A 22,293-nucleotide genomic window follows, 5' to 3' on the forward strand; every position below is an offset into this window, starting at 1 on the left:
GAGGTCAACTTTCTAGTGGCTATCGCTTTGGCTAGAATAGCGGAAGAACTAGGGGCCCTTATGGCTGATCCACCATAGACAGTGTTCCATAAGGATAAGGTTTCCCTGAGACTACACCCAAAATTCATCCCCAGTGTAATCTCAGGCCTTCATCTAAACCAGACAATACATTTATCTGGTTTTTTTTCCCCCCTGAAGCCACATGCCACCAATGACTGGACAGGAGATTCCATTCTCTGGATGTATGCTGTGCCTTGGCTTCTACCTACAGAGAAGAAAATCAATTACAAAATTTCCTGAACTGTTTGTTTTTATTAGCAGAACAAATCAAGGGACAACTGATCTCTTCTCAGAGACTTTCTAAGTGGATTTCTGGCTCTGTCCTGCTCTTTTACAGTTAGCTGATACCTTCCTCCACATGGTAGGAGAGCCCACTCTACCAGAGCCCAGGCAGTTTCGGTAGCCTCACTTCATGACTTGTTGACATCTGTAAAGCAGCAATGTGGAGCTCTGTCCATACCTTCATAAAACATTATCCCTTGTGCTAGCCTCCATAGCTGCACTTTAACTTTGCACCTTTAACTTTGGCCTTTCTTGAGCCTTGACTGGGTAACTTTGCAATCTCAACAGTTTCATATTCTAGGTTGTTAAATATAATTTCTTATGGCGGTGTTAGAAGAAGAAAAAAACAATACACACACAAATCTGTTTGCTTAGACAATTTAGCAGTTCACAACCAGAATTCTAAAAAAGAATCCTGCCTGCCATTGTGCACAAAGTTGTCAATGGCTCACCGTTCCTGCTGATTTACCTAGAAATCTTTTTGTAAAGGAGGGGAAGGCTCTTGTCAGAGAATTCATACTTAATTGTGTAGTGAAGGAGACAAGGGCTCTGCAGGGCCTTTTTCACAGAGCCTGTAGTAACAGCAGGGTGAACTAACTGATATAAATTGCTTTTGCCTTATTAATTGTTCATGAACTGAATGTGCAATGAAGTTTAATAAGCTCCCTCAGCTACTAGACTCCACAGAAGAGCAATTGTTCTCCTGTAAAGTTCCTGAGATTCCTTATCTCATTTCACTTTCATCAAATGAGGTAGGGCTTGCTAAATTTTCCTGTGCTCCTAAATTAGCTATGTACATTTATATAACCATCTCTCAGTTAGAACATAAAGAGTATTCTTTCATTTTATTTTTACATAATTCTTGTTTAAAAGAAGTCACCTGGGTATGTAAAAACTATAAATTTCAGATGAGATGATAAATAGCTGAAAATAGAATATTCAGGTCTTCACTGTACTGTGTTTATATTGTAAGCGTACAAACATCTAAGCCAGGGGTCGGCAACTCTTTGACTGCCCCCCTTGCGGGCAGCTGGTTTGTTTTGTTTTTTTTGTTTTTAAATGAATTTACTTATTCGCTTCTTTACACTCTAAAACAGTGGTCACCAGCCCGTCAATCATGATAGACTGGTCAATCCTGGAGCCTCTGCCAGTCAATCGCAATCTATGGGCCGCTAAAAATCAAGCGCCACACCAGGGCTCAGGCAGACTGCCTGCATGCCGTGGCCCCACACCACTTCCGGAAGCAGCCGACTGCTGGCACATCTCTGCATGTCCCTCGTGCGGGGGAAGCGGCTCCGTGTGCTCTCTTCCCCCCCCCTCCCCCCCAGCACCGTCCTCTCAGCTCCCATTGGCTCGTTCCCAGCCTTTTCTTCCATTTTAACAAACTGTTAACTATATATCTGTGTTTTTCCTCACGTCTTGTCCACGTACTGGATCCTGCTTTGAGGTCATGTTACAAAATGTGAGAGAGTAGAATTTTTTTTTTTACTTGTTTGCTCTTTCTTGTTTATGCAGAAAGAATCTTCGAGGACCATGAAAATTTAGTTGAAAATCTTCTAAACTGGACCAGAGACAGTCAAAACAAACTTATATTTGTGGAACGTATAGAAAAATATGCACTTTTCAAAAATCCCCAGGTAAGTCTGAAGCTGATTTTTTTTTTCACTTAATTTTAAGCTTATAAATGTCTCTTGGTAGCACCTTTGTCAACATTTTTATATTGATATTTGTATCTGTACAAACACACACACAGTAGCTTTGCATTTTAACATTACCTCCAGAATACACTCTGTGGTCAGCACAAGATCAGTCCCCTAAATGAAAATCTTGATGATCTAACCAATCCATTTTCTAAGTATGTGAATAGTTTAGTGGAATTAATAGCAGTCCATGTAACCAGTTTGCATGGAGTACTCACCAATACTTAGTGCTATTCACATCTAGACAGTCCAGAGGAAAGGGTTTGAGCTTGTGTTGTGACACGTGTCACTTTGGGGAGACTGGCAATGCCCCCCACACCATCTCACGAGGACAGGGTGAGGGGAATTGGATGGATTCTGTGGGATAGACAGCTGCCTACAAGGGAGGGGCAGAGAGATAAGGAGAGCACATGCCTGAGGAAGCCAGGGTCCGTCTTCATTCAGCTGTTTCCTGATCAAACAACTAACAACAAAAAGGTCACTGTTCTTTTTCAATAATTAACTACAGGGGGATTATAAGCATAAATGCAAAAAAATTTTGATTCTTGATTATAAGCATAAATGCAAAAAATATGATGTAATGCTAGAGGCCTACAGCACTGAGGGGACATAGGTGAAAATAAAAACAGGAATCGAAACAAAGGGACCACTAGAAAAATAAGGAATTAACAAAGGCATGTTTAACATCACCTTGATCACTTGCTTGCTTAATCTCTAGTCTGTATATTGGGTGTATGGATAGAGTGACCAGATGTCCCATTTTTAAAGGGACAGTCCCGGTTTTTGGGACTTTTTCTTATATGGGTGCCTATTACCTCCCACCCCCTGACCTGTTGCTATCTGATCCTATGCATGGATCATGTTCTTCAGTCTGCGAGGTACCTAATACACTAGGCTCTTGGGCTTAACTTTCCAAAAGTGAGTAGTGATATCGGGTGCCCCAACTTGAGATACCTTATAAGGAGCCCATATTTTCAGCGAGAAATGAATGCCAGGCCTCTTTCTGTGATCTCCGGCTGAGGCACCGAAAATCTTAGTCGCTTTTGAAAGCGTATTCCTCAATACATGTGTGACATCAATACGTTTCACTGGTTATTAATAATAAGAATGGGCCTTCTGTAGATGGAAGTCAGCATGAATGTGTTACTTTACTCAGTTAAAAACCTTGGTCTGACCTAATACCATGAATATTGTTTTGCTTCAAGAGAGAGCAGGTGACTATAAAGGGGTCTGGAAGATGCTCCCTGTCACTGTACCAACCCCTTCCAGGTTAGGTGGGGAAGAGTGCGGAATCACCTTACTAGAGAAAAGGATTATATCATACTGATAATACACACACAGTATGGATAAACAATTGCTATTTTGCTTCTTTTTTCAGAAGTTATTGTTTATCGTGAATTTTTTTCATAGAAAGTATTATTTTTATTATGAAAAACTATAGAGATAGAGTGGAAAAGAGTAGAACAGTCCCATGTCCGCGCCTTCCAAAATACTGAATGATGGGATAGAGTAGTCTACTAAAGGCCCAATTGTTTTCCATTTAATTTTTATTCTGGGTTTTTAATTTTGTTAATCTGTTTATATTACACAATCAGTGATTGGCTTTATGGCTAACCATGATGGCTGAGAACTGCAGCTTATGATGCTTTTACTTAAGGTAATGTCACATGGACTGGCCAATATTCCTGAAAATACAAAAGGGTTTTTTCCAGCCCTTTAAAATTACAGAATGCAATATTTTGGTTTCTTTTATTCTTTAGCAGCTACCACATGAGTCTCAATTTTGCTCCAAAATCATTTTTTAATATTATCTAGCTGTACTAGAGGGACCAGACAGATCTTAGAACAGCTAAACTCTTATCAGCACAAGGAAGTGAAAAAGATAACTTGGTTTGACTTCAAAACTTCAATAGAAGTTTCATCCTTTCATTTTCTTTTGTTATAGAACTATCTGCTGGGGAAAAAAGAAACCTCTGAGATGGCAGACAGAAATAAAGAAGTGCTGCTGGAGGTAAGACAACTAAAACAAAACGAGCACAATGATTTGTGAGCTACAATATGATAAACTCTTAAACTATTGCTAACATTTAAATTGATGATGAGAGATGGAGGTCCACAAAGTGTTGAGCAGAATATTAAATGTGAATATGTACCCCTGGGAGATTTCTTCCTGTTCTCGAATAGGGAGCTTTTGGAATAAAGATGTCTCCTGATTTTTTTTAATAGTCAAAAGTCCCCATCCACTGTGGGATCAAAACCATGCTATCTACAACTGTGTTTAAACAGTTGTCACTTGCAGAATTCTAGCTTAGTTTTTGACCAGTGAGAGGAGGGACATTTTTCCGAGAATGGTGCTATCGAAGCTGCTATTCACTACCCTGCAAAGTTTATAGCCTATTTTATAACATAGTTCTCAGACAACATATGCTGTATCCAGAACTGCACTGCTAAGGTAATTTAGAAGTAATTGGCACCATCCTGGTTTAACAGATTGAAAAAAATCCATAAAATACAAAAATCATAAAAGCTAAGGAGAAAAATCACTGTTGGAAATGGAAGCTACTTAAAATCAAAATAATTTAAACAACTTTAAAAAACAATAAGTAACCCAAAAACAAATGTAGGAATAAATGTAAATATCATAAGCATTACATATAACCTCATAAACTTAAAATTCTATATAGTTTTATGCAAATTGAAAGTAGTGATGGTCTAATACTAAAAATGCTATCTGAGGTGTCACATTAAAAAGGCTACGGTACTTTCTTACATCTAACATGGGATTGTTATTTATTTTACTTTTAAACTTCAACAATCATGAATTCATAATATGTAAATGAATGTTTAAAATTAGACTTAAATACATTTATATTTATAAATCGTGTATAAATGATCAATTATTAATGACTTAATAAATGATTAAATGGTTTTTATAGATTGTTGGAGTCCAGTAGGTCAAAAGATTGCTTATAGCCATGGCATTTGACCATCTATAACCCCACCTTGTGCTATGCTTGTCATCATCTTAGCATATATGCAACATGCTTCAGGTGGCACATGACCAGGATTAATTAACAAATTTGGTCTGCTGGTTAGATCATTGGCTTCCCCAGGCCAGGTACTGACGGTGAGCACGACATGAACGCTGAGCCTCCCTCTCCCCCCATGCTTGTAATTTTCTGTAGCGTATATCAGTCAATTCTGGATTATGATTATAACATCTGTAATGCTTTTATTATCTATTTAATAAATGAAACCTTAATATAAAGTGTGACGTACATTTCCACTAATAGCAAAATACACACAAGATGGAGCATAGTTGGGCCCACTGACTATTAGTGAGGTTTTTGTGTATACCTGGGAAATTGTAACCCAACAGGGGAGGTGTGGGCCCATGTCTTTCAGGTTTGGTTAAAGCCACTGGAGCACTTTTGGGACCATTACTGATAAGCATTGGTTAAGAAACCTTCACACCTGTCAACAAGTAGCACCTTTATTGGCATTCTGTACAGAGGGGAGAACTATTAAATCAGACGCAAAGTTCAAATGGGCACATACTCATAATTACCCTTCATGTTAGAACTGAGTGGAAAAGTCACTAATTATGCCATATATATTCTCTAGATGAATAAAGGACTTCAGCCCTCAGGCTTCTAAACCCAGTCCATTTCATCATTTTAAAATAGTAATATGTTTTTATATGTTCTCTTATTTTTTCTATACTATAATTGGCTCTCTGTAGGAATGTTTTTGTGGAAGTTCTGTAACAGTACCAGAAATAGAGGGAGTCCTGTGGCTGAAAGATGATGGCAAGAAGTCTTGGAAGAAGCGTTATTTTCTTTTGCGAGCTTCTGGAATCTACTATGTCCCTAAAGGAAAAGCAAAGGTGTCTTCTTTGGTTTACTTTTATAAAATAGAGCTCTTAAGAGTGATTGTCTAATTTCAACCTGCCGTCTGGTAACTGTCTACCTTCTGAACGGAAAAACTCAAGCAAAATGAACATCCTCTTGATAATTTAAATGTGTATGGGTAGAAGGAGCCTTGAAAATTTTGGCTGTACTATGCTCTTGCTTAGACTATCATTACAATCCATCAATTAAAAACACAGCTTTTAAAATATAAGTGAACAATAATTTATTCAAGAAGGATTTGATGTAAAACAATCTGACCCCCAATTCAAAATTGAGATCACAAGGATCTTCCATATGGAAGAGCTCAGAGTCTGTTCAGAGTAGAATAGTTCTCCTAAAAAGAGTGTGTGTATGTACAGTTCAGGGCAGCTTGATTTCTTTTCTCCTGCCTAATCCCATAGACCTTTTTCACAGGTGAAGGACTAAGTGACACTACAAGTATTAGTGTGTCCCTGACTAATATGTGCCAGGGAAAAATTTGAGTCATTCAGACTACCAAATGGCACTGTTTTCAGTAGTTCATATTCAAGGGTTTCTTTTTAGTCTATTTTCAACCATAGTTTCTGGAATCAGTGTAGATCATACTTTTTCTGCATGATTTCTACAACTTTGTTTTCTATGTTGATGTCATACTATACTGGAAGAAAAGTAGAAAGTTGCTGCACTGATTGTTGCCTTTGTGACTTCCAGGCTGGTTTACTGCAACTCACTGTAGGTAGAAATGGCTGATCCAAAACACAGCAGCTCACCTCCTGAACAGCTGGTCACCAAAAGCAAATAAACCCCAACCCAGTGTTCTGTTCTGATCAGTACATTGGCTCCCCATAGAACTAAGTAAATTTAAAATATTAGTCTTCCTCTTTGAGGCTTTCCATTTCATTAGACAAGCTACATATAAGACACCATGTAAAAAGGGTGTACCTTACAATCAGAAATACTTGAATATGAAATCTTAAAACAGTGTGGTTTTGAATGAATGCTTATATTAGCAGCAGCTGCTGAGGCATTCCCCATGTGAGCTTTCCTGTTGACCCTCTGCTCTTTTAAGTTTCAGTGGTGGCCTGGAATATAATACTGTCAAACAAACAAGTTTTGAACTAATAATGCACAAAAAATACACAGATTTGAAAAACATCTCCTAGTTAAAAAAAATTTAATGCAAGGATTTTCTGTATAGACCTATTTTGCTTGGCATATTGTTTGTTAATCTTAATGATTCATTCAACATTTTAATTAACAATACTGTTTTTTCATGAGAATGGAATAAGAAACATCTTAAACGTTTTGGAACATGCTGGCAATTTGTTTCAGATAACTGTAGTATTTTCCTTCATCTGTGATACGTAATTCTTCACTTCTTAGACTTCTTATTGGTTAAAATTCAGATACAGGAATTTTGTCTTTGGAAAATTAGCTGTTGTTGAATTTCAGTAGCACCGATTTCTTGTTTTAGTTCAGTTCTAACTGTTTTTTAATTTAGCTTCTGGAACTGGTGCATCCACTCTTAATGTGCTTCGCTCTTTGTCGTTCCAGTCTAAGGGGTTGTCTACACACACAATTCAACTGGTTCATTTTAGTTTAACCAGTGCAACTTTACATGTGGGCACATGCTTGCATTGGTTTAGCTTGCCAGCTTGAACCAACGTAAGAGTGTCCTCACACATAGTTTAACAAAATTGGAGAAACGTTGTGCTGCTAGTTTAAACTGGTGCAACCTTGTGGGTAGATCAGGCCTAGGAGTGAAGAGCTGGCCGTGTTTAAATCAAGGGTTTTCATTGTGGCTCTGATTTTCCTTATTCATTTTTTTCATAACTGAATATTTGTGTGTTTAATAGGTCTCACGAGATCTGGTATGCTTTCTTCAGCTAGATCATGTCAATGTTTACTATGGACAGGACTATCGGAACAAGTACAAAGCACCTACAGATTACTGTTTAGTGCTGAAGGTAACTTGTTATATGTTTTTAAGTGTTTTACCAAACAGAGCAAGTATAAAGATGCTATAGGAATTTTAAATACATGCTGCCTTTGTCTACTATCCTCCAACAGCTAGATTCTTCTAACTAGGTTCTAGTTGTGACGAGGTAAGAGGAATTAATACAGAAAGTTAATGGATGCTGAGACAGGCTGTAAAGCAGAGCGTGCTTTCCACAATGCTATAACTAATGGAAAATTAACCAAGAGTTTTCAGTCGGAATACAACTTTAATTATGAAAAAATTCAGTCTGTTTAAAGATACCACATTTCTAGAAATCATAGAGCAAGTGATATCCTGATTAAATACGTTGAAAAATACATTTCTATTATGTGTTATGCTACCTCCTAGTACATGGAACAGAGTGGGATAAAGTGTGACAGTGGAGCAATGCAGAAGGGAGAATTGGCTGCAGAAGTCTTTGCTGTTCCACACCCCTACATAGCTGGCTGATTCCTCTGTATAAATGATCTACACACATACAGAAGGGGCGAGAATGAGCTTAGAAGTATTACATTAAATAATATGTTCCCACTGACAATTGCGCAAAAAAAAATAAAAATGCTTGAAACAAAAGGTCCCACAATGTGTTCTCCTCTGCCTTGCACAGAATGGTTACACGGTTACAATGCTGCCAGGAGTCAGGTGGCCAGTGGGGTATCATGCTGCCATGTGTTTGGGGAAAGGGAGACGCTTTCCAGGATGCTGATAGGCAGGAGGGGATGTGGACTGGAGCATACCTATCCCTTTTCTTGTTGCTGGGGCTCATTTCATACCCATGGTGATGGCCATATTTACACCTACCCTGGGCCTATGGACCAGGAGAGAATGTGCTTAGGCTGTGGCTGTTTCAGAAGCTGCAGTGACATTTATTTGGCTCATTTTTCTGTAAGAGGGAAACGTCCTTAGAAACCTTCAATAGTATCATAAGCTTTTTCATAGATGAAACCACCTTAAACCTAAAGGGTAAAGTTTGCAATGTATACGCTAACCTAACATCCTTTTTACAAAAAAGTTAATAGCTCAAATGCTGTCAGGTGTCTTTAAGGTGTGCCAGGCTTTAGAAATGGTGTTGGCAGTGGTAGACTCAAAATTATTTTGAAACAGTTTCTTACTGTGTTCATGTTAAGAAATGCTTCTTACCATAGAATCATAGAACATCAGGCTTGGAAGAGACCTCAAGAGGTCATCTAGTCTAACCCCTTGCTCAAAGCAGGACCAATCCCCAGCCAGATTTTTGCCCCAGATCCCTAAATGGCTCCCTCAAGGATTGAACTCACAACCCTGGGTTTAGTAGGCCAATGCTCAAACCACTGAGCTATCCCCCCCGAACTTAAAAATGGTGCTTGGATGAGGATAATGGGTACTGTTCCCCTTTAACAGGAGTACGGTTACTTGTTTTCTGTCATCGGTCACATCTCACATATCATTGCATATGCGATGACCAAACAGCAGACATGTCAGTTATTCTAGTGCATGTCCACAAACTTTATGGAAAGATGAGATCTTTCCATGAGACACTGAATCATATATTTGTGCACAGTTAGAGGTAAAAATACTTCCTTAATATTTGGGTTAAGAAACATCAGTTAAAATCTAACCTGAAAATTCTTTTTCATGTCCTCTTACATCATTGGCACGTGATTCTTCTGCAGATAATTGAGAGCAATTAAAAGCAGAGATTTAATACTTGTGGATATTTATAGATTATTTGATGTAAACTGATTTCCAGAATGCAGAATATCAAGGCAAGTACGGATCATGCCTACGTTTCCAGTGTGTCATTTCTAAGGTTAAGATTTTGTCGCAGATATTCTTGGTAAAGCCATGGACAGGTCACAGGCAATAAACAAAAATTCATGGATGCCCATGACCTGTCCCTAACTTCCACTAAAAATATCCCTGTCAAAATGGATAGGGAGGCGGGTACAGCACCCAAAGCTGCTGGGGCTCTGGGGTCCCCGGCTGCTGCGATTTGTGGGAACTCCGGGAGCTCCCCCTGCACAGTGGCCAAGCATCTCTGGGGGGGGCCCAACCGCCCACGCCGGCAAGGAGCTCCAGGGGGTTCTCTCCACCTGCAGCGAGTGTGAGCCTCTGCCACCTGCAGGAGCTGGGCTACTGCGAGATCCCCTCACCCCCCCACCGGGAGCTCCGGGGGGTCACCCCGCTGCCTGCTGTGGCTGGGAACTTCAGGGTCTTCCTGCCACGCTGGGGCAGCTGCTGGGTGGGGGGGTCCCCCACTGCAACTGGGAGCTGCAGGGACCCCCCACCAGGGCAGGGGCTGCAAGCTGTGAGGGGGCCAACTGGGAGATCCAGCCCCGGGGCAGAAAATGTCACTGAGGTCGCTGGAAGTCACAGATTCCCTGACTTCTTTGACCTCAGTGACATAATCGTAGCTATAGTCATTTCCTGTCTACATGATTCAGATGTGGCTCTTATTGAGCTGTTTTCTAGAACTTCTTGGCCAGCCAATGTAGTGGGCCAAATCTTACTGGAATAAATTTATTAAAATTGTTTTCTTACCATTCTGAGTGTAAATGGAGCCATGGAAAAATCTTAACTCAAATTTTAACACATCAAAAATTTCCCATTAATTTTAGAGAATTGCAGTGAGTTGTTTAAGTAAATGCATGTGATGGGGTTAGCTGGTCTAATTTTTATAATGTTTTTTGAGGTGTAAGTGAAATATGGTGTTGGTATATCACCAGGCAGTTGACATGAGATTTTAAGTAGCGTTGGGCCTTCTCTCACCTACATTCCAGCAGTGTGAAGTAGTGTTTCACAGATTGAAGAGTATGGTTTATTTATAGCTATTCTGTTTTGTGCTACTCACATTCAGGCAGTTTTGAAAGAAAAAACCCCAGATTGCACACGTTTTACCAAAGCAGTCAAATCTTGATCATTTGTATGCAAAGTTATAACGTTAACGCTTTGATCCTGAAGTTTAGATTTTAGGGAGAACTTCTTTTTAGCTGCGGTACAGTTTGAGACAGAAAGTTCAGACATTTTTTTAGATCAGCTGTTGCGACAGAGAACTGGAATCAGCACTCAGGGCTCTGTTTTTGTGTCCTCTACTAAGTTGCTACATAACCGTGGGCAAGTCATTCAACTTTTCTATGCCTCCATTCTGAGCAGAGCTGTACAGGGCTTTTTTTTTGCTATACTACACATAGGCTAAAGCAGGGGTCCCCAACGCGGCGGTGGAGCATCTAAATGTGCCCATGTCCTGGCCAGCAGTGGAGCATCCGCCGAATTTCTGCGGTGTTTCGGCGGTGATGCCTCTCAATGACATCACTTGTCAGTGGCAAGTGACGTCATTGAGAGGCGTTGCCGCGAAAACGCTGCAGAAATTCGGTGACGACGCCTCTCGATGACGCCACTTGCCGCCGACAAATAAGTGTTTTGAAGCCCACTCTTCAAGAATAGCATTTTTTAACCCTTTAATTCTTCTTCTTAATGTTCTTTAGATTAAAATATTGATAGACTAAATATTCTTTCCATAGCACCCTCAGATTCAGAAAAAGTCTCAGTATATCAAATATCTCTGCTGTGATGATGTGAGAACTCTACACCAGTGGATAAATGGCATCCGTATTGCTAAGGTAACTACTCTGAATCATTTTATTCCTCTTCCATTCTTGCAATGTAGTGCTGTTTTAATAGTGTTACCTATATATTCTCTTACTGAAACAGATGATGTGTCAGTGAGAGGAGAGTGAGAAGACTGACATAAAATTAACTAATCAAGAAGTTAATCAACTATGGGTCAAATGTCACTTGTTTGAAACAATTATCGAGACAATGCATGTTACCTGTTTATAAACTTCCCTATATCTAGCCATTCTGAACTTGAAGCTCCACAAAAGTTGTAAGATAGTTTTCATACATATTTCTTTTTTGAAGTCTGTCAACAGTATAAACGTTTCTTTACCAGAATTTCTGCTTTAGGTGCTTATACAAATTTTTCTGCCCCTTAATCTCTCTTCCTGCTCTCTGATCTCACAGTGAAGTCCCACTAGACATGAGACGTCACTGTTAGTTTTTAGCTGTGCTGACTCATTTTGGGCTAACTCATAAATGGATTTGAGAAAGGTGACTATATCAAAAGTAGAGACTTAGTAGATGAGGTAATGATTACTTAGAACCAGCACCTTGGCTCAGTGGATTAAGTAGATGATTTTATTGCACTGGCATGTCATCACTCAGTTTGACATTTTCTTCTCCAGGATAACCAGGTTGTTTCTAGTTCTCTAAGCAATTAGATAATAAAAGAGAAAAAAGACAATGCGACTGTTCTTAAACTAAATGAAAAACACAACTTCTACTGAAAATAATCCTACTGCCTGAGTTCCTCTGCAGAGAGACTGCTGCTTATCATGTCTGAAAGAAACAGTGGGCAAAAGAAGCTTGGGACATAAATCAACCAGCTGAAACAGGCACAATCCAAACAATTGTTAATTTTATTATTCCTCTCTTTGTTTAGTATGGGAAGCAACTGTATGTGAACTATCAGGAAGCACTGAAGAGGACAGAGTCAGCATATGACTGGACTTCCTTGTCAAGCTCCAGTATCAAGTCAGGATCCAGCTCTTCCAGTTTACCAGGTAACTATAATAGCCTGACCCATAATGGAAATACTGGTAAATACCGGTTGCTTCGGAAACCATTTGAAACCTCCAGAAAAGACTAGTGAATTTGACTAGTTATTTCCACATAGTCCCAGTACTTCTAGGGTGTTGTAATCTCAAAAAGCAATTCATTCTATTCTATTCTTTACTAGTTGTGATTGATATTAATATAATGTCCTTTTCTCATTCATGGCCAAAAAGAGAATTTATCTGAAACTGAGAAAAGGAAACATACTTTCAAATGCCTCATACCTGTCCTCACCAATTTAAAAATTGTGTTTCATAATGAGTGGAGATGTGTATAGTTTTTAAACTGCTTTGGTGGGATAAAATATGTGAAATAAATACATGAAAAATAGTCTCTACCCAAAGGCAGAAACGCCACAAACCTGTTCACGCACAAACTTTTTAAAACATTGGTCCCAGTCCTGTGACAAGCCCATTTTTTAAGACAAATAGCTGTTCAAAAATTAGTTAACAATTTGCACCTCTACCTCATTGTTTACAGCTAATTTACAACGGTATGGAATTGGGTTTGAGCCTGCAATGGGTAGTCAACCATAGTTCTACTGAAAACAATTTATTTGTAGAACTGTTATGCTTTGCATGAACAGGGCATTGCAAAGCTGTCTGCTGAGTCACCAGGACTAAGTTACAACTCTTGTGACTTCATGGCATCCTTGGGCTAGGCAACATGAACAGAAGCTTCTCCAAGGCCTAGGAACAGGATAGTCTTCACATAACACAACTGATAAGCTGCTATCTTCACAAGGTTGCAGGTGTGATTGTCGGGTGTGGGTTGGTTTTTGGTTTTTTTGGTGTCTGTGTGTGAGGGGGTGTTTCAGACCAGCAATTTTCCACTGTGTCTGACCATGAGCTAAGTGTTTTAGTGGAAATAATGTCCTTTGGTGAGATAATGTGCTTTAGCAGGCATGAAATTAACTTGTCACCTCTGTGCCTAGCAAGTGTCACTCATGAAAGTGTCACATTACAAACTCATTGACTTACTTTGATAAAAATGAACTTTTCCCTGTGTTTCATATTTTTTAAACAGAGTCTCAGTCAAATCACTCTAATCAATCTGACAGTGGAGTTTCTGACACCCAACCAACTGGCCATGTCCGTTCCCAAAGTATTGTCAGCTCTATCTTCTCTGAGGCCTGGAAGCGAGGCACTCAGCTGGAAGAGTCCAGCAAGGTAACAAGAAGACTTTAGCATGAGAATCAACACCCCCACAAAATGTACGAAACAGAGTGACATCTTTTCTCATCTGTATCTTTACTGGGATTCTCTTCTCTTTTTACTCCATCTTTTCAACATACTGCATTATAATTTTTTTCAGATGTAGCTTTCTCCAGGGTAATGAGTCACCTCTTGAGCCTCCTGTCAGGTTTTATACATTCTCATAGAAACTTGACGGGTTTTGTAGTAATTTCCCAATTATTAGGTGTAAGACAGTCATTAGGGTGACCAGACAGCAAGTGTGAACAATCGGGACGGGGATGGGGGTAATAGGAGCCTATATAAGAAAAAGCCCCAAATATTGGGACTGTCCCTATAAAATTGAGACAGCTGGTCACTCTTAACAGCCATGGCTTAAAAATTCTACTGCATAGTGTTAAAAAAAGGCCAAGCAAAAACATTAACTGCCAAAAAGTTGAATGAAATGCTTTCAGGAAGATCTCTTTACTTAAGAGACGAGTCATGTCCTTCCATTGTGAGGCTGTGAACAGCTAAGAGGTGGAGCTAGGAGCAGACAGACGCATGAGCCTGTTTTGAAATCTGCTCCAGCGGTATTCCCCTAGGTGCTTTTATTTGGGTTCCATGAAAATTGAAGTAGCAAGTTTTAATATGCTGTAGACAAAATATGAAACAGAAGTAGTAATTGGGTAGTGAGAGGAGAGCAGATGCCTCGTGGTGTTGGTAATTGGATATAAAGGATTTCAGCTCTTGACTGCTCTGGGTTAGTAATAACCAGAAGTTTTACACCTCCATTGTGAAATAAGTCATTAATGCAATTCCTCGTGAACAACAGAACACTACAAAAATTGTAACTATGAATGACTTTGTTGGCAGTCTTGGCATAGATGCCCAGGCGCTGAACAGGCACAGAATCTGAATTAACAGTGTCAGGTCAGAGTTGAGGTATGTTGGCAGGACAACGTGAGAGATGCTTAGGACTACTTCCTTCAGTGCTGTCAGTCTTGCATCTGTTACAGACGCTGAATTCATTTGACAAAAGATGTTTTTTAAATTGGAACATGTATTAAAGAAAAAGCGTACAGATCTCACTTTGTCCTCCAGTGGTGATGTGAGGTTGTGGAATATATAACAACATGAAGAAAATAAGTTGATGCAAATTCAAATATGGAGAAGTTAAGCAACATACAGGTTACAGTTCTCTAAGCAATGTTAACTCATCTACCCTGCACATACCTTTTATGTTTTCATAATTTGTCGGCGCATCTAGAGGTTTTTGATGGGGAGGGTTGTTGTTTGTATAAATCTCATCATTCAGTACTGAGTCTAGTAGTAACAAATTCTGCATACTGTGGACCAACTTTTAAAAGTGCACAAGAGCTGATCACTTGTGTGCCGTGTACCAGTGATCCTGACATGCATAATCTAATCAGGTGTTGGGCGTGTGCAAAAGTGCATTTGCCCTTGAAAATTTGAATTGGTACAGCAATGTGGGTGAGATAATGTTGCTATGAGAACTGTAACTTTTCATTTCCTGATTTTTTTTGATTTTTTTTTAAACCTGAAAAATCTTCCTACTGCACTAAAGTTTTTTGCATTTAATTTTCTTGGAGCACAGTGGACTTGTGATGCTGTATTTTACAACTCCATAGTGCCACTAGCAATTGCTCAACTCAAAACCTAAGAGAATTTGTACTATATCTGATTAAAGCAATTTTTAAAACACATTTTTTCAGACTGTTCCTTATTGAGGGCTATCCATGTACAAAGACTGAAGTTTTATAATTCAGCAATTGAAGTTACTTGTCTGCAACAAAAAGTGGAACAACTTTTTTTTCAAACAAGAAAAATTGTATTTCCCCCACACTTGCCCAGCACAGGTGAATGGATTTGCCCTAAAAATTTCCAGAGTTCACCTTTGCACTTATGCAAAGTATGTGATGTTTTATCTCAAAAGTACATTTTTTGAAAAGTTAAGTGTAAGAGGTTACAACTGAAGGATTGATATACAAACTGTAGTAGCTGCTCTCTTCTACAACAACCACTACTGCCTATAGTACCTAATTTTGGTCCTGCCTGGGTCTCTGACCTCAGTAATACCAGAGCTCCAAGAATTAAGGAAATAATAAGAATTAAGATATATTGGAGCTAGGGAGCGGGGAGGAAGAATATTGTCACTGAAATGTTGATGCTGTGATGAGGCAGTTACAATCACAGTGAGACATTCCTGGTACAGGCAGATCATTGACTGGCTAGACTCCAGCAGTGCCAGAGTGTTTATCATAGTGTCCACACAATATGTTTGCAGGTTTTAAAGGAAACCAAGCAAGATGAAAAGTTTCAGAATGGAGGCTTGGCTTGACAGTCGAGTTGTAGCCCAGAGTCGGATCATTATGGGACTTGTGCTTGGCCTCTCATTCCTAGGTCATTAGTCCTCTGCTGGGAGAAGGTCTTTCATTGTTTGGTTATCTTTCAGTCAGACAAAACACTGAGGAGCCTTAGAGGGAATCTGGCCATTGAGCAGAAGGAGAACATAATGCAAGTTTGAGATTGTGAATAGTAAAGCGACAGGGTATAGTGAGAATCCTTTAGGTCAAAAAAGGTCTTGGAGGGCCCCCAGAAAAGGAAACATTAATAAAGGCATTAACACACTGTATGGAGCAAGGGGAGCTGCTGTTGTGTATTTTGTCAGTGTGCTGTGTGATCCCAGATCCACGCATATAGAGTAATTCTGCATACCAAAAAATGCTTTAACAATAGTGTAACTATTGCGTATACAAACTGTAGTAGCTGCTCTCTCCTTATAAATAGCATTGGTGTAGTTTCTAAATATTCCTAAAGATACACCTCACCATTGTGAATTAACAACTGCAAATATAAGCTAGTTTTAACTGCCTCAGAGAAGAGAAAAAAAATGAAACACGGAATTAATTATCTTCTAGGCCTTTATAAAGCAAATTTCACTGAACACACTTTCGTAATTTGTTACAAATCATTGTGCATATTTTTAAAAGCTCAGAGACATTGTTCTTTGTCCTTTCCTCAATATTCCATGTGTTTATTGCTTTGTGTAAAAATCACCCTCCTAGATGCCAGGCAAAATTCTTCATGCTTAATTGTATCTAAAATTTTAAAAGCATGTTCAAAAACCATATGGTAATCTAATTGCTTATAAAAAGATTGCTCTTTGACAATACAGTTGGAGCAAATGAATGATTCTGTATTTCTGAATAATTAGACTTGTATATCTGCCAAATAATATTTTATTAACCAGTTCAGCTCAGTACAGTAAAGGATGCCAAATACAGTGGTTTTTAGGTTGATCTTTTTATTTACTTAGTTTATGAGCAGCTCTCCAATTTAAATACAGCCAGGATGGCAATACAAAAGAAGAGCCAAAATGAGAGTTCAGAATGTGGTTTTTAAATGACAAGACAAAGTGGGTCACAGAACACCCTCGCATAGTCTTCAATTCCCAATCTTCGCAAACTCTGCCATGCGCTGATGCGTGCTTGTTACGCTTCGGTCACCCTCTTTGTATTTGATGCTCCTTGTGTTTCTCCTGTTGCCTCACTGTCTCAGGTGTCAAACGTGAAGCCCAGCACAGCTAAGGTCTGCATACCCAGCATGCCTTATACAGGGCAGAATTAAGGTCAGGGGCTGTTTTGAAAGCACATTAACCTGAGTGACATTACCAGAATCTTGCAGACTAACCCTTTTAAGAAATCTTAATCTTTCTTTTGAACCTGCTGAATTGCTCCAGGGTTTTGTCCAATTCCTTGCCTAACTAGCTTAATTTGACAAATAAAGGTACATGCCATCTTCATTATAAGTTATTCTGTTTGTCTTATCTATTTCATTATAAGTTAATATTTCAGTTTTCTCCCAGTCAAATGAAGAGTTGATATAGTACTATCCATGTATTGACGCTTATAACAAACTGATATGCAAACCCTTTCATATAAGTTAGCTAGTCATAGATAATATATTGTGGCACTGACAAAATGTGTCATAAAATGTTTAATAACTGTGGATGTCCATTCTAGTAAGCTGTTTTTGGCATCAGTTACGAAGTAGGCTTTCTTATTACAATCATCGTGAAACTCACCGCTTGGCTCAAAGGGGGACCGTATTATAAGGAGGATGTGGTGTTGACAGACCTTAGGAGCAAATATAATTATGTTCTTTAATCTTTAACAGAAATTTAGATTTACAATTTTAAAAACTTTAACCCTAATGTTACTGAATAAAACCAAATGAATTGGCTGGACTATAGAATGCAGTATTCCTTCCTCTCTCAACCCATTTCTGCTCTCTCTCTCTCTCTCTCTCTCTCTGTGTTACATTCAGTTGCATGTCTAGCTCTTCTTTACCAATACAATTTTTGTGTATCAATTTTTTAAATTATTTTATACAGAATGTTTGAGGATTTTTCCATAAAATTCCCCTTTTTCTCACTGCATTGTTGAACTTCAGTGCATGTTGGATGAAAATGCCTCGATGTACCAGCGTGTGGAGCTTGTTCCTATAGTGTCCTGCACACTTCTCAGAATATTTTCAGGCTTCCATGTATCAAAACATTAGCAGCATAATGCCATCACCACAGCTAGCATAAAAGAATAGCATTTCCTGATGCGGGTCGAGATCATGGAGAAACAGGTGCTGTTGCAGGCCTAGCATCAGCCTGGTCCAAATTCAGTCTTACAGACCTGACAGCCACCTGCCTTGTCTCTTACTCTGTGCGGCTTCCTCTCTGAGGGCTCTCTGCAAGGGGATCTCCCTGGGTACATCCCTCATACCCCGGGTCAGCAACCTTTCAGAAGCAGTGTGCCGAGTCTTCATTTATTCACTCTAATTTAAGGTTTCATGTGCCAGTAATACATTTTAACGTTTTTAGAAGGTCTCTTTCTATAAGTCTATAATATAGAACTAAACTATTGTTGTATGTAAAGTGAATAAGGTTTTTAAAATGTTTAAGAAGCTTCATTTAAAATTAAATTAAAATGCAGAGCCCCCCGGACCAGTGGCCAGGACCCAGGCAGTGTGAGTGCCACTGAAAATCAGCTCGCGTGCCGCCTTCGGCACACGTGCCATAGGTTGCCTACCTCTGCCTTACACCCATCTGGAATCCCATGAACGTTACTGGGATTCTGCATGGGCACACAGGTCTGCCCCCAGGAATCTTCGCGGCGTCGTGCCTCACTTTTGTATGTGCTCGACACCCAAACACAATGAACCTGCTGCCCTCTTGAACTGCTATCTGATCAGAAAACTTCAGCTACAGTCCATCTCCTCCTATTGTTCAGGCATATAGTTGAGTAAACCTAGCACTCCGTCCTTGTGAGACCCATCTCCACCCCACCCCCTCCATGAGCGCATTCTAGTTCCTCCATCTTGTCCGTGTTCAGAATTTCCTTCTGCTGCATCGTTGTGTTTACGTTTCCTGCATGCTGTAGTCTGCATCTTACTTTTTCAATGACAAGCACATTTAGGACTTGCCTTTATACCCTCTCTTAATCTCTCTTTCTCTCTTTTTTTTTAACTCCCCGTCTTTTAGGCCAAAATGGAGTCTGTGAGCCGACCCTTCACTTCGCTTGCACCTGCCATGTCCCCGCAAATTAAAGCGGCTACCCCATACACAGCTTCTCAGCCATCGCCTCCCCTTCCACCACCCCCACCGCCGCCACCCCCACCTCCGCCACCCCCTCCTCCGCCACCACCTCCGCCTCTTCCCAGCCAGTCTACGCCTTCGACCGGCTCAGCGGCCCCCCTGTTTGTCAAGTACAGCACGATCACGAGGCTGCAGAATGCCTCCCAGCATGCTGGGCCTCTCTTTAAACCTCCCCCCGTCACCCAGCAAATGCCACCCCAGTGCTGGGAAAGCTGCCCATGCTGGTGGCTCCCCCTCCTCCCCCACCACCTCCTCCACCTACCCCCGGATCAGCTATGGCACAGCTGAAACCAGCCCCCTGCACCCCGTCAGTGCCACCGTTCACCCCCCCACCACCCCCTCTCAAAATCCATCAGGTTCCACAGAACGTTACTCCAGCAGCTGCATCATCACCACCCCTCTCCCTCCCCTGTGCCTGCAGCGCCTCCCCCTCCAGCCCCTCCTAAACCCCTCCTACCTGTCCCCACGCAGGCGAGTGCAAAGGCAGCATCGCCCATCGTGACCCACATCCCGCCACCCGGGCCCGTTCCCCCTCCTCCTGCAATAAAAAAGCAGCCAAATTTCACAGCTTCCCAAGTTCCTCCACCAGCACCTGTTCCTCCAGGGCCTACTCCCCCACCCACCTTACCAAAACAGCAGAGTTTCTCTGTTAAACCTCCCCCATCCCCTCAGTCTCCTGTGCCATCTGTTGTGAAGCAGATAGCCAGTCAGTTTCCACCTCCCCCGACCCCTCCAGCCACAGAGCCTCAGCCTTTAAAGCCTGTCCCAGTAAGTGGGGCGCCACAGTCTCCCCCAGCAGTGAAAGCAAAGCCCAAGTGGCAGCCCACCTCTGCTCCATCTCCTGATTTTCCTCCTCCTCCACCTGAGAGCAGCTTAGTGTTTCCTCCCCCACCTTCCCCAGCTCCCCCTGCAGCTTCTCCTACCCTGGACAAGGCGGGATCTCCAGTCAAAAAGGCCAGCAAGACCTCAAGTCCTGGAGGGAAGAAACCACCTCCAACACCTCAACGAAACTCCAGCATCAAATCCAGCAGCTCTGCTGAGTACCATGAATCTAAGAGACCTTCGGTGGACAGCCTTGTCAGCAAATTTGCACATCCACCAGAGCCTTCAGGATCTCCTTCCAAGGAACCTCCACCTCCTCCTGCAGCTCCTCCAAAGCCAGGAAAGCTAAATCTTTCTGGGGTGAATCTGCCTATAGTTCTTCAGCAAGGAGGTATTTCAGCAAAGGTACCTGCGGTAGGAGTGTCTGGGAAGGATCCCATGGTAGAATTTCCTTCTCCTCCATCCGATTCAGACTTTCCGCCACCTCCACCAGAAATAGATCTGCCTTTACCACCAGTAGAGATCCCATCTGTATTTTCAGGTAGCACCTCTCCAAAAGTTGCTGTTGTTAATCCCCAGCCTCAGCCCTGGTCTAAATCATCAGTGAAAAAAGCCCCTCCGCCCACACGTCCCAAGCGGAATGACAGCACCCGGCTTACGCAGGCAGAAATCATGGAATCACAGGGGCCAGTCAGTCCACAAGTGCCCACCTCGCCCAAGTCCAGCCTTAGTGTTCAGCCTGGCTTCCTGGCAGACCTAAACAGGACTCTGCAGCGGAAGTCCATCACTCGGCATGGCTCCCTCTCTTCTTCCCGTGTGTCCAGAACAGAGCCGACTGCCACGATGGATGACATGGCATTGCCTCCACCCCCACCGGAACTGCTTGCGGACCAGCAAAAGACTGGCAGCTATGGAGGCAGTCATATATCAGGCTATGCAACGTTGCGGAGGGGGCCACCGCCTGCTCCCCCCAAAAGGGATCAGAACACCAAGCTGTCTAGGGACTGGTAATCATTAGGTGAACTATATTTTGCGTGACTTTCAGTCAATTCTACAATCAGCAAATCTGTACTTTGTGTGTAGAGAGAGAACATGTGACTTGTGCGATAACATGATCAAGACGTGGTCTCCCACTGTCACTAAGGGTAACTGTATGCATTCCCTTTCAGAACTAGTCCAAAAAGTTTGAGGGTTTGGGTTTCACTATTTCAAGGGTGTGGAGGGGCATTGTCCTCTCCCTTGCAATTTCTTTTATCCTTCATATGGATTGGACCAAAAACCTTTCTTACTTTTTTCTGCATTTAAGAAAAAAAAGAAATTTTTTGTAGCGTCTGTCCATGTGAGATATGTTTGTGCATGTATTATAAATGTAGCTATATTATAGATTGTGATATTACGTCGCAGTTATAGAAGATAACCAGAATGTTTTTGTAGATCTGTATTTATTGTTTTAGTCCACTGACGTATCTATTACTCGGAATTGGACTCTAACCAGTCAAACCTTTACATGAAGATGAAGATGTAAGGGGCACTTTAAATCAGAAAAGCATCTTTTGGCAGTTTGTGACGGGTAAATGGTACAGAACTGAAGCATTCTGTCAGTATCTGTACATTTTCAATTGATTGAAAATACAGACACAACATACCAAAACATTCTGGTCATAATACTACTGAAAATAAAGACATTTTGAGGGGGGAAAAAAAAGTTATATATATTGGGCTGGAGTGAAATATATTTATACTATAAAGAGCCTCCCCCTCCAAATAGTTGAAAACCACTCACAGCTCCAAGTTCCTTGTCCATACAGTAAGTGGGATACATATATATTATTCCAATCCAGTACGCATTCTAATGTGGTAAGAAGCCTGGTAGCCACAATTCCTTCCTTTGACACATTGGGAGGCTTAATGATCTGTCATGTGATACATCATCAGTACATGTGTACATCTTATTGAAAATACAGGTATGTCTCTGTATTCAGTAATACTCTCTGCCACATGCACACACCATATATAGATGCTCACCTTATCTGTGCCTGAAGAG

General features: G+C 40.9%; 1 protein-coding gene across 1 annotated transcript in view; it reads left to right on the plus strand.

Moving 5' to 3' along the window:
- RAPH1 (Ras association (RalGDS/AF-6) and pleckstrin homology domains 1) overlaps window positions 1-21,260 on the plus strand; it is a 145,821-nt gene extending 124,561 nt beyond the window's left edge. The window contains 10 exon segments of the mRNA XM_039494697.1: window positions 1,858-1,979; window positions 3,988-4,053; window positions 5,785-5,928; window positions 7,789-7,899; window positions 11,432-11,530; window positions 12,412-12,532; window positions 13,611-13,753; window positions 19,314-19,620; window positions 19,623-19,821; window positions 19,823-21,260. Of these exon segments, the coding sequence (XP_039350631.1) occupies window positions 1,858-1,979; window positions 3,988-4,053; window positions 5,785-5,928; window positions 7,789-7,899; window positions 11,432-11,530; window positions 12,412-12,532; window positions 13,611-13,753; window positions 19,314-19,620; window positions 19,623-19,821; window positions 19,823-21,260 (2,750 nt within the window).
- The last annotated feature ends 1,033 nt before the right edge of the window (window positions 21,261-22,293 follow it).

This window comes from Mauremys reevesii, linkage group 11 (genome assembly GCF_016161935.1).
Source record: "Mauremys reevesii isolate NIE-2019 linkage group 11, ASM1616193v1, whole genome shotgun sequence".
Taxonomy (NCBI): Eukaryota; Metazoa; Chordata; order Testudines; family Geoemydidae; genus Mauremys; species Mauremys reevesii.